The sequence below is a fragment of the Ahaetulla prasina genome, chromosome 2, assembly GCF_028640845.1.
Source record: "Ahaetulla prasina isolate Xishuangbanna chromosome 2, ASM2864084v1, whole genome shotgun sequence".
In the NCBI taxonomy this organism is placed as follows: domain Eukaryota; kingdom Metazoa; phylum Chordata; class Lepidosauria; order Squamata; family Colubridae; genus Ahaetulla; species Ahaetulla prasina.
The window spans coordinates 19,992,136-20,004,969 of record NC_080540.1 but is presented as its reverse complement, the minus strand read 5'-3'; the positions used below and the strand labels follow the sequence as shown (position 1 = coordinate 20,004,969).

General features: G+C 40.2%; 1 protein-coding gene and 1 pseudogene across 1 annotated transcript; one reads left to right on the top strand and one right to left on the bottom strand.

Annotated features, from left to right (window-relative positions):
* Nucleotides 1–1,290: 1,290 nt before the first annotated feature.
* On the bottom strand, nt 1,291–2,330 carry LOC131190412 (E3 SUMO-protein ligase KIAA1586-like; annotated as a pseudogene).
* A 2,165-nt stretch (nt 2,331–4,495) lies between these two features.
* On the top strand, nt 4,496–5,532 carry LOC131190411 (putative olfactory receptor 13C6). The gene is made up of 2 exons (XM_058167733.1): nt 4,496–5,027; nt 5,165–5,532. The coding sequence occupies exons 1-2, from the start codon at nt 4,496–4,498 to the stop codon at nt 5,311–5,313; spliced, it is 681 nt and encodes a 226-aa protein (XP_058023716.1). The 3' UTR covers nt 5,314–5,532.
* Nucleotides 5,533–12,834: the final 7,302 nt, after the last annotated feature.

Sequence of the window (12,834 nt, the reverse complement as noted above, 5' to 3'; positions counted from 1 at the left end):
TGAAAACTTTCCCAAAAAAAGGATCTTTATATGTTAATGGTAGGAAATATGCCTCTTAATTAAAGTCTTGAAAGAAAATCCCCCAAGGTGAGAAGGATATTCCTTGGAGTGATGAAAATACTTCTCTCTAAGCTAATACATTCGCCTGTGCTTGCATATACACACATTCAGCAGAATGGCCATTGCTTTGGGAGGAAGCTGCTTTCCTTTTTAGCAGTTAAGATCTTGGGGTATTTTTCCCCTTCAAAATACAAACTCCTCCAAAGTTTGGATTGCTTTGACCAGAAATCTATAACCCTGAACAATGGACCTGTTAAAGGGCAAAGAAGCATTAAGGAAAAGAATCAGGTATTTCTTTTTTAAGTCTTGCCGTCTTGTGTTTTTCTGAAATTTAATTTCTCTGCTGTTAATTAAATCCCCAGAATGAAAAGAATAACTGAATGGTAAGGAAAGAGATACTAGTCCCTTTGAAGATAAGGGTGTATTTTATTCTGTATTTGATTCTGGGGGCATTTTAAAATGTAATGAGGATCAGTAAACATTTTAGGATCACTCGCAGAATACAAATATAAATATGTCTAGTCAATATGGAATCATTCCTGCCATTTCTATAACATATAGATCTCACTGTGTCTGGAATGCAGCATCTTATTTATCTTTAGGCATGGAAATATATTTTCCCAGGAAATAATCTTTTCAAGGAACAATCAAACTGAAGATACAAACAAAATCTCAGCAGCAATAAAATAAATACTTCCTATGAAGTTTAGACTGTGCTATGGCTATTGAGCTGTTGACAAACAAATATTGTGCATGTAGATTTTATAATCCAGCACCTGGGCTGCAACAGAGAGCCATTGCCAGCCATTCCCAATACTGAGTTGATTGAAATATGCAGTTCAATATGAAGTTCATTTTTGAAAAGTCCCTTTCCGCTTCTGCAGAACTTACAGCAATTGTTCTGACAATATCTTTAGCTTTTTTGATACTGTCAGGAATTGCATACCTCTTCGAAACTTTTAACACATTTTCAACAAAATCTCTATAGTCGTTGACGTTAATGCTGTAATTGAAAATGTCACCAAATGTGCACAGTTTTTCAGTTGCTGTCCATGGAACGACTACTTCCTCAACATCCCAGTACTCTGGCACAAAAAAATGTAGAAACTGTAGTTTATTTGTGGTGTCTTGCAATTGGCTACCAGTTTTTAAATGTTCATAGTCCATCAGTCATTTCTGCAAATTTGTTATGATGCTTCCTTAAAGTCTTTCCCGAAGAAGTCCAACAAATCAATGATTTTGTACAAATTTTATATTTCTGAAGGTTTCTGAAGTAATTAGTCTGTCAACTTTTCTTTCATATGGGCCCTTTCCCTTTGTAAGCAGTTCAAGTACTTTCATTGATCCCCTCACCAGTTTTTCAGCCTTTATGATGTCTGTATTGCATGCTTGCAGTGCAGTTGAAAGAAGTGAGATTTCTTCCAGAATATCAATCATCAACGCCAAATCATTTAAGAAATATTTATTTTCCAGATGGGCAGCCATACCTGAGTATTTTGCATTTGCATGAAAATACTGATTTAGCACTGCATAAGCATAGCCACACAACTATGGTTGCCCTTAAACTACAGACAGCTCATCTTGGCCCAAAAACTCGACCAAGCCTTATGGTGTTAATGTCAAGTTTTTTGGATATTTCATCAAGTTCAATTTAGTTCTTATTGGATTGCTGAAAAATGGAGCATATCTTATCAATAAATATTTTAAAATGATTTACTTGCTTTATTTCCTTTATGGTGTCATCTAAAACAAGTTGGAGGCGATGGTTCAAGCAGTGCCATATGATGATGTTTGGAAACTCTTTGGCTATTCTGGTGCTCACTCCAGATTTTCTCCCAAGCATAACGCTGGCGCCATCAGAGCAGAACACTATTAAATTTTTTTGCAGGTAGTCCCAGGTAAACCCAAACTTACGTAAACTTTCAAAAACTGCAGAACATATTGTCTCTGTTTCTTCAATTCAACAAGCCCAACAAAAATTGTTGGTGGGTCCTCTGAGTCCTCAACTTTTACAAACACTAAAGTGGTTTGCAGGATACTGTTGAGGCTTCATCAATAAGCAGACATATTTTCAAATTCTGTTCAATAATGCTGGTAAACATTTGGTTTTTAATTTTGTTTGCAATGCACTCAACTATTTTCATAACTGTTGGCCTTGAATGCAATCCTACTCCCAGATCTACTCCATTTTCAGTTTGTAATTCTATAAATTCCTCGATGCTTGAAATTGGTCTGCATGCTTTTGCCAGGCTGTAAACAGTTTTGAACATTTTAGAAGTGGTGCCATATTACCTTTCAGAAACCTTCTCCATTACTTTTGTTATGGCTTCCTGATCCACTTGTTTTACGTTGCCTCTATAAATGGTGTACGATTTTAAAATGAAATGTTCTCTCATTTTCTTCCTTAGAGATACCTGCTGCACTTCCTTGTTTTTCCCAGCCAACTCAATCTTGAAAAGCTTCCATTCTTTGGACACATGAATATCGCTTTCTATTGCGAAGTCATGTTTTCCACAGTACTTGCAACCTAGTTTCTTGTTTTAAACTTCTAACTTCTCTTGGAAGTAGCTGTACTGTTGCATGGTCCAGCAGTCTGGAAGAATGCTTTCAATTTTGGGCACGGCGAGTGACTTAATACTTGACTTGCTGCTTTCTCCAGTTTCAAGTGGTGGAAGTGGTGGTGCTTGCGGTGCTTGGGATGGTTTTGGATCATCCAAGGCCACTTCTGATGGTTGTTGTGCAAAGTTTGGTTTCTTGGCCAAGAAACCAATAAAAGTCTGTTGCCTTTTCATCCTTTCTGTTAAAGGTGGCTGCTATTGCAAAAGGAAAAAAAAGAAGCTTTTTTAGCTGAGGACACACAATGTAAAAGCACACAAAAAGCTCAAAAACCAACTTTCACACTTTACATACACATAACACAAAACAACACAACTGACTCACACACAATGTAAAAGCAGCTGCACTTCACCCAAAATGGCCCCTGCAACAAACAGGAACATCACAGTCACAAAACGCTCAAAAACCAACTTTCACACTTTACACACAAAATGTCACATACAACTTTGTGAGATTTTGTGTTTGTGTAGTGAGAGTAAAACACTACAGAAACACACAAAATCTCAGAAAGCTGCACAAATATTTTATTTTTTTATTTTATTTTATATATATTTTTAGACATTGTAAGCCGCCCTGAATCTTCGGAGAAGGGCGGGGTATAAATGTAAACCAAAAAAAAAGAAGAAGATAAAAGCAGCTAAATTTAAAACTTCCTATATTTTAAATGGCTATGTCTAAAAAAAAATTCCTAAAAAACCCCAAATTAACTATTTTTTAAAGTCCCCCCCAAAACACCAGTTACTTACCCAATTGAAAGCACAAGGCAGGCAGGCAGGCAGATTCAAGGCGAGGCATCTGAGTGAGGTGTTCAAGCGAGGCAAGGCATCCGAGTGAGGCGAGGCATCTGAGCGAGGTGAAGTGTCCGAGTGGGGTGAGACAAGGCATCCAAATGGGACAAGGCGAGGCAAGGCGAGGCGTCCAAGTGAGGCAAGGCTTCCGAGGGAGGCGTCCGGGTGAGGCGTCCGAGCAAGGTGTCCGAGTGAGGTGAGGCGTTTGAGCAAGGCGAGGCATCCGAGCAAGGCGAGGTGTCTGAGCGGGCAGGCATCAGCGAAGTAGCTGGCCCTTGTGGAAAAGGGGAACTTATATAGGGCGGGGGTGGGGTGGGTGGGCCGGCAGCACTGAGTGGTGGGAAAAGCTAGTGGCCAGAAAAGCAAGTGGTGGGAAAAAGCGGCAAGCGGGCAAGCAGACAAGCGGGTGACTGGGCAATTCAGACAAGGGTGGGGCCAGGGTTTATTGCCAACTCTGATATTATATTATTATTGTTGTTGTTGTTGTTGTTGTTGTTATTATTATTATTATTATTATTATTATTATTATTATTATTATTATTATTATTATTATTATTATTATTATCTTTCCCTCTCCACCTCTTCTTCTACCATTTTATCTTAGTTTAATAGCAATGCTTCCTCCATTGCCACCATCTTGGAACTTTCAATAAGTGTCTAAAATTCTAAACTGATACAAGAGATTTTAATATACAGAAGTAAGGTTAATATACAGGATTGTTTTTGCAGGGAAAATAGGGGGAGGAGGTGCTTACATTCACTGCTTTGAGTTGTTTTTGAAAATAATAAAGGTGGAATATAAACAAACAAACAAACAAATAGTATTCTAACTTTTTGAAATCTTCTAATGCTTGTAAATCTCTTTTCTGGTTAGGTTTTGCTTTTGAAAACCTTTTCTTCTGTTTTATTTCTTGACTACATATTTAAATGCTATAAAGTAGACAATTAAAATAAGGAGCTAAAGTAGATAACTTCCATTCCCATTAACTCTTTTTAAAAAAATTAGGTTAAATTCAAGCAATGACGGAAGGATGCGAGAAGAAAATATAACACTGTGGACAGAATTTGTGCTAGCTGGACTTCTCCATCTAAAATCTTCCACTGTTTTTGTTGGGGTGATTAATTCCATGTTTGCAATTGCTCTGATAGGAAACAGTCTTTTCCTTTTCCTTATTAAAGTGGATTCTCGGCTTCACATCCCAATGTACTTTTTCCTGAGTCAACTATCTATCATGGACCTCTGCCAAGTTCTTGCAATTGTTCCCATGATGACTGTGAATTTTGCAACCAATAGCTACACCATTTCTCTCTATGGATGTGCTCTCCAAATTTTTGTCACCCTGGCAGTGGGAGGAGCTGAATGCCTCATCCTGGCTACCATGGCCTATGACAGATATGTGGCAATCTGTAAGCCTCTGCAATATCCAGTCCTCCTGAGGAATAAAATATGCTGTATTATGTCATTATGTACCTGGTTTTGGTCTTGTGTGCAAGCATTGGTTTGCTCTCTCTATGTCCTGCCTCTTCCCTACTGCAAGACTAATGTTATGGTTCACAATTTCTGTGAGTATCCAGCCCTCATACAATTGTCTTGTTCAGATAATTCTGCTTTTGAAAAGACAGTATATCTTGGATGTCTTCTGCTTTTTCTCATCCCTATTTCAGTCATCTTTGCATCTTATCTTGCCATCCTCATGCAGGTTTTGAGTATGAAGTCCCTCGAAAGGAGCCACAAAGCCTTGGGCACCTGTTTGTCCCATTTGTGTGTGGTGGGGTTCTTCTATGGAGCAGCTATTTTGACTTACATGACACCCATATCCTCCTATTCAGCAGAAAAGGCTGTTATTAACTCAGTGTTTACAACTATTTTCCCTCCCATGATTAACCCTTTCATATATAGCCTGAGGAACCAGGATGTTTTAGCTGCAATCAGAAAGATCATTGCAAAATAAATTCTGTGTAAATCATATTGGAGTTATATCCCACTGTGATCTTGTATTCTTATGTTTGTAAGATGCAAAAGGAAAAATTAAATATCCACTTTATGATTAAATCATGAATAAGATTAATAAAAGATGAATATTATTGTTGTGATGTCTGTGGTAGTTAATTTATTTTTAACAATATCACCGTAACAGGTTGCTTATTGAAAATAGAGCAATTGTCGTAATTCCTGCATAGCTACTTCCTTAATAACGCTGACTAATCAATATCTTGATAAATGGTTCTTGCAATTAACTGTTCCATTCCAGGCACTTGCCTGAGAAGCTTGATATGACTCTATTGCTAATGTCCGCATTATCAAAGGCCCAATATTTAATTGTTTAGGGATAGAAAAATCTTGTCTTATCTGATTATGACCTTGGATAAAGAATTTTTAAATGTTATTATGTATGTGCATTTGTGCATAGCAAAACTCTAAATTGAATTCCAGTGACTCATTTTTCAGATGTAATATTGCACCCCACTCCCAAAATACATGCAGGGAGGTAGATTGTACTGAGAGATAATGAGTCAAACTGACATTTTTAAAAAATGTAAATTACAAGGAGAATGTTTAAGCATTGGGTTATTTATCCAATTGTATGCAAATTGTGGGTACAAAATTAGGAAGTCCAAACAATTTATAACTTCCCCACCCAGAGTAATCTTATAGAGGTTATCAATGGCATAAAAATTTAATAAATAAAAATAAACAACTGATTTTTCAGAATTACCTTTGTATCATTGCATATTTAACATAGAATAACTCATAAATCCTTCCTCTTACACTAATAGAAGGAAATACTTGTTTGAGGCAACAAAAAGTTTAACATATATTTTTCAGAGATAAGATTAATAATAAGATTCAATTTTGTCACTGTACTAAGATTTATAGTACATTTCCATTACATTCTACATGAGCTCTTAGACACAATCCAATCACATACAGAAGGAATTGCTTTTTGACTTTCTGCAACAAAAACTGGTCCCTGTTTTTATCAATGTTTTCACCACTCTGTTTGAAAACAGCCTCTTTTTCCTTTTAATCAAAATAGTTCTTTAGACGTTAAATGCATTTTTTCTTCCGTCAATTGTAGATCATGGACTTCAGTCAGGACCTTGCAATTATTCCTAAATGTTAGGAATATTTTTTCATCTGCTTGTGAGAATTAAGTCTGTAGGCCTGAGGGCTGCTAATTCACCTGAGGAACAGCTGTTGTCTGGTAAGATGGCTAACACTGGAAAGCAAGGAATCATCACAATGTGTGACAGCTGTACAGAATATGAAGTCTTCTTCAAAGGCAACCCCAGCCAAAGTGAGTTGCAGTGGTCTGAGAGATAAAAAGGGCAATTGTTACTGTTTCACAGTCTCCTGTTTCACAGTCTCCTGTTTCACAGTCTCCTGTTCCAGGAAAGGAGGCAACCAGTAGATCTACCAAAAATGATGGCACAATGGTTAGAATGCAGTATTGCAGGCAAACTCTGCCCACAGTGTGGAATTCAATTCTGTCTAGCTCAACGTTGACTCCATCCTTCCAAGGTTGGAGGACCCAGGTTGTTGGGGACAGTATACTGACACTGTAAAGTGCCCAGAGAATGCTGTAAAGCAGGGGTCTCCAACCTTGGCAACTTTTAAGACTTGAGGACTTCAACTCCCAGAGGAACTCAGTAGTACATAAGTTTAAAAGTTTAAGTATATACTGCCAGCAGAAGCCAGGAACACAGGAGAAAGTCCCAGATTACATAACAATTCCTATAGGAAATGAGGAATTTGTGACATAGAAAATCGTTAGTCTTTATTTTAATCATAAGTACACTAAAATTAGCTAGTTGAGGATTAAATGAAACATCTGCATCTTTTCCTGGGTTCATGTGCCCATCCTTCACAGCTACTGCAACATCCTTGCAAAAGATGGGATACTGGATCACATTCAAAAGAATAGGGGGTCAAGCACCCAAAGTCAGAACAAGAAGCAATGGATTGAAACTAATCGAGCAGAGAACCAACCTAGAAATAAGGAGAAATTTCCCGACAGAACAATTAATTCGTTGAATAGCTTGCCCTTCAGAAGTTGTGAGTGCTCTGTCGCTGGAGGTTTTTAAGGCGAGATTGGACCACAATTTGCCTGAAATGGTATAGGGTCTCCTGCTTGAGCAGAGAGTTGAACTAGGAGTGTTATATACCATATAAGGAGTGTGCGATAGTTTTCACTCAGGTCCTCCAAAAAGGCGGGAAAATACATGAATCTCATTGGCTAAGCTGTCTGGCAGCCCTCTATATAAAGAGGACACTGCCAGACTAGCACTCAGTTGGGTTGTATTGGTCTACTAAAGAGCTGTTGTTACTGAAAGAACTGTGTCTGTTTCTTCTATCATTGAATCCAACAAGGAGACCTCCAAGTCCCCTACCAACTCTGTTATTCTGTTATTTTCCCCTGCAAATCTAAAGTGCTCTGTAGTGCCCTAATATCTGCAGTATATAGTTATGCAGGCAGATTTTAAATGGATCCTGGAATGGTGATAACACAAGCCCATGAAGTTAAGCTTGGCAGAGATTTAATTGCATCACTATGATAGAAAAGTGTCATCCCTTTTTCATGTTAACTGAGTCCCTGGTGTAGCAAAAGGGCAGGTTTCTTGTTATTACACAGCACATCACCCTGAATGTCTTTGATGTTGAGAATCTACAAGGAATCCCCGAGAAGAAGAAAAACTGATCATAGAACAAATCAGCTCAGAGTCCTCCGTCGAGGTGCAAATGATCAGGGTAAAATGATCTTCATTTGGGGCACCTTATGTGAAGACCCATGAGGTGCGATGACACAGTGGTTAAAGACACTGAGCTTGCCAACTGGAAAGCTGACAGCCCATGTTTGAGCCTTGAGCACCGCTTACTTGAGCATCACTTACTTAAATGAGCTCCTGTTACTTATCCCAGCTCTTGCCCACCTAGCAGTTCAAAGGCATGGAAATGTGAATAGATAAATAGGTACCACTTTGATGGGAAGGTTAACAGTGTTCCATGCACTCGGGTGTATAGTCATGCTGGCCTCACGACCACAGAAATGTCTTTGGACAATGCTGGCTCCCTCAGCGAAGAAACGGAGATGAGCACTGCCCCCTAGAGTCAACGTGGCTAGTCTAGTGAAGAGAAGGACCAGGGGAGACATGATAGCAGTGTTCCAATACTTGAGGAGCTGCCACAGAGAGAAGGGGGTCAAGCTGTTTTCCAAAGCACCTGAAGGCCAGACAAGGAATAATGAATGGAGACTGACCAAGGAGAGATTCAGTCTAGAAATGAGGAAGAACTTTCTGACAGTGAGAACAAACAACCAATGGAACAGTTTGCCTTTGGATGTTGTGGGAGCTTCATCACTTGAGACGTTCATGAAAAGATTGGACTGCCATTTGTCAGAAATGGTATAGGGACCTACTAGATGACCTATTAGATCCCTTCCAACTCTGTTAATCTGTTACCTTTACCTTTATATCAAGACCCAGCTTTGATCAGAAGTCCATAATAATCTACTTAGTTTTTACATGTTTTTTCAAACTTCCATGGTTTCAGCCTAAACCTACATTCATCTTCTTAATAATCACATCATACTATTAAAATTTACTATAATTTCCCCCATGGTGCATTTGGTTTATATAGGCCACTGTTAAGTGGATTCAGTATTTTTCAGCTCACATCTCTAACCTATCAAAATCATTTTGAATTCTGATTTCAGAGTAGTAGCTATTATCTACACAGCATCATGAGAGGTATGTACTGAAATAGAAGGGACTTTTGTAGAACAAAATCTTGGGAAACTCCACACAGATTTTCACACCACCTGATATTTGCTGCCTTGTGATTTACAGGGAGAAAAACTCCAACTGTTTTCAAAGAAAAATCAATAGTTTCTGCCAAGGTTTTTCTTAATGATCTATTTCTAGTTTAAAATATTCCAGTTTCCAAACAGCCATTGAGAATAAGATGCTCCATGCTTGAATTATTCTATTGCTGCCTTTGTTAGAAATTACAAGGCAAGAGTTCAGTTGCACCAGACATCTTGGTTGAATTTTATGCTTAAATGCAAGCTGTGCTTTGCTGAACTCTCCAGATAAGTGCATCAGGATCTAACTCAATGGAAGATTGGCCATTAAAAAGTTTTCAGGTGAGAAAGCCAATTTTCAGTATTTGTGATTTACTGCTGGCCTCAGCCAGGGGTCTATGAAGATTCACTGCAGCCAGGCTGGCGTGACTCAGTGGGCATGGCCATCTGAGTGCTTCCAGGTGGGCATGGGTGGGTGGGCCTGGCCAGGTCAATGCAAAGGATTAGGTGCTGCCAGCTCGGCATGGATGACTTCGAGCGACTAACTTGGGATGGCTGGCTGGGCATGGCCAGGTGGACGGAAGCACATGGGTGTGGCCGGGGGGGGGGCACCAGGTCTGAGTAGCCAGATGGGTGCAGAACAAGTCACCCTGGGCAACTAGACATGGAGCCAACTCGGCATCCTGCAAGAACAAAAATCACCTGGAGACATGCTGGCAAATAGGAAGCAGGGAAGCAGCAAAATTTGAAAGACAAAGGATGGATTCAGTGGTGGGATTCAGCCCATTCACACCAGTTCAGTCGAACTGGTAGCTAACTTTTTGTGCAGTTCAGCGAACCAGCTGACAATAAAGTACAAGAGAGGGTTTTTTCCTTTTCTCTCCCCTCAGTTAATAGCTCCAGGCAGACAGCCAAGAACCACTCAACAGGCGAATACTTAGTTGCAATAACAAAATTGCAGGAATGCAGCTGGCACATGCTTTGAATAAACAATAGAAACTGGCAGGATTAGGGCAGGGAAACACCCAGGAAACCCATCAGTGGCCCATCTAGGGATGGGATTAACCTCTTCCCTTCAGGAAGAAGGATAAGATACAAACATTTTCATTATAAAGGGTATTTAGTAACACTTCTGTGATCAGTTGATACTCCCTGGAGTTCCCTGAGACCTTTTATAGCTGCTGCGGTGTTGGCTACTACTAGTTTCTTCCTGGGGGAAAAAGATACAGGATGCAGCTTGATCATACAGGTCCTGAATGGAATGAATGGGTGGTCCAGCCAGTTGCATTGCTTCTGCTGTGAAGCACCCAATTTAGAACATAGAGAACCTAGAATAATAGAGTTGGAAGGGACCTCAAGGGTCTTCTTAGCCCAACTCCCTGCTTGAGCAGGAGACCCTATGTCATTTCAGACAAATAGTTTTCCCTTCTATTTTTGAAAGCCTCTAGTGATGGAGTGCCCACAACTTCTGAAGGCAAGCTATTTCATTGGTTGATTGGTCCTAGGAAATTTCTCCTTAGTCCTAGGTTGCTTCTCTCTTTGGTTAGTTTCCATCCATTGTTTCTTGTTGTGCTTTTTGGTGTTTTAGAAAATAGATGGACTCCCCTCGTTTTTGTAGGAGCCCCTCAAATATTGGATCGGAGGTATTTTATTGTGCTATTTTATGGTGAATTGTGAATGCTATTATTGTCAGTTGGAGAGATGTTTGGCAAAATTAATAAAACAGAAAAAAGGGCATGGTTGAATTTGCTTTTGAAATCCTGTCAAAATCCTATCCTTTAGATAAAAAGTGAAAGATCATTAAAAAGAAAATAAAAAAAGCGTCTTCCAACATGTTAAAAACAAGAAAAAAGTCAAGGAAACAATTGGCCCATTGCTGGGAAAAAGTGGCAAGAAGGTGACAAACAGTTGGTCTTCGGGTCTTTGCCGAAGGGGGCAGGGTGTATGTGAGGGGCTGCATGTGCATGCGTGGGGTTATGTGGGGCGCACACGCATGCATGGAGCACATGCAGGGGAATCACACACATGCTGGGGGCAGGGCGTGTGCAGGGGCGCACGCACAGGCACGGGGGCTGCCCACAGCTTGCATTTTGGGGGTTCAGGCACGCGTGCACACAGAAAAGGTTAGCCATCACTGGGCTATGTCATCATTGAAGAATAAATCAAAAAGTAGAGAAAAATAAAGTGGATAAAAATGAAAAAAAAATCAGTAGTGTAAGGCATGTGACAAGGCAGTCAGCACCCCTTCTCCTTTAGAAGGGCATCGTTCTCACAAATGATTTATTTATTTTGTTAGATGTTTACCTTGTCTTTATTTATAAGGAACTCAAGGTGGAGAACTTATCTAATATTCCTTCCTCTCTTACTTTCCCCACAACCACAATCTATTTATTTTATTTATTTATTTAATTAAACTTTTATACCGCCCTTCTCCCGAAGGACTCAGGGCGGTGTACAGCCTACATTAAAACAATCAATATACACACTAAAATAACAATTAAAAAACTTATTCAATAAAAGGCCGAAATTAAAACCGTCCAATTGACCATATAAAATACCCAATAAAATTACAATTAAAAAATTTAAAATTTAAAATTTAGAATTTAAAAATCAGGCCAGTCCTGCTTGGATAAATAGATAAGTTTTCAGTTCCCGGCGAAAGGTCCGAAGGTCAGGCAATTGGCGTAAACCAGGGGGAAGTTCGTTCCAGAGCGTAGGAGCTCCAGCAGAGAAGGCCCTTCCCCTGGGGGCCGCCAGCCGACACTGCTTGGCAGACGGTACCCTGAGAAGACCCTCTCTGTGAGAGCGCACGGGTCGGTGGGAGGCATGTGGTAACAGCAGGCGGTCCCGTAAGTACCCGGGCCCTAAGCCATGGAGCACTTTGAAGGTGGTAACCAAAACCTTGAAGCGCACCCGGAAGACCACAGGTAGCCAGTGCAGACTGCGCAGGAGTGGTGTTACCCGGGAGCAACGTGGTGCTCCCTCAATCACCCGCGCAGCTGCATTCTGAACTAGCTGAAGTCTCCAAGTGCACTTCAGGGGTAGCCCCATGTAGAGAGCATTGCAATAATCCAGACGAGAAGTGACGAGAGCATGAGTGACCGTGCATAAGGCATCCCGGTCAAGAAAGGGGTGCAACTGGCGGACCAGGCGAACCTGGTAAAAAGCTCTCCTGGAGACGGCCGCCAAGTGATCTTCAAACGACAGCCGTCCATCCAGGAGAACGCCCAAGTTGCGCACCCTTTCCATTGGGGCCAGTGACTAAGAAGTGGTTTGTGCTGGGAGAGAGTGACTGGTCACTCAGTCATTATTTCAAGCCTAAAATGGGACTAGAACTCAGAGTCTCTTGGATTCTAGGCCAGCATCTTAACCACTTCTTTGTTTGAAAAGGAGGAAGGAATGTCAGAATGACTTGTAAGAATTGCATGCAAAAATAGGATTGGAGGAAACAAGCTTGTAAATCTGCCAACATCTCAGATAACATTTCAGAATAATCTCTCATAGAATGATGCAAAAGACAAGAGATGTAGCAAATTACAATCTGAGATGGACCTGTTAGCAGGAAAGGA

Excerpts from the sequence above, each read along its gene's own strand:
- LOC131190411 (XM_058167733.1), top strand. The coding sequence starts at position 4,496 with ATGCGAGAAGAAAATATAACACTGTGGACAGAATTTGTGCTAGCTGGA. Across the intron at positions 5,028-5,164 it reads TGTTATGGTTCACAATTTCT|GTTTTGAGTATGAAGTCCCT; the intron begins GTGAGTATCCAG and ends ATCCTCATGCAG.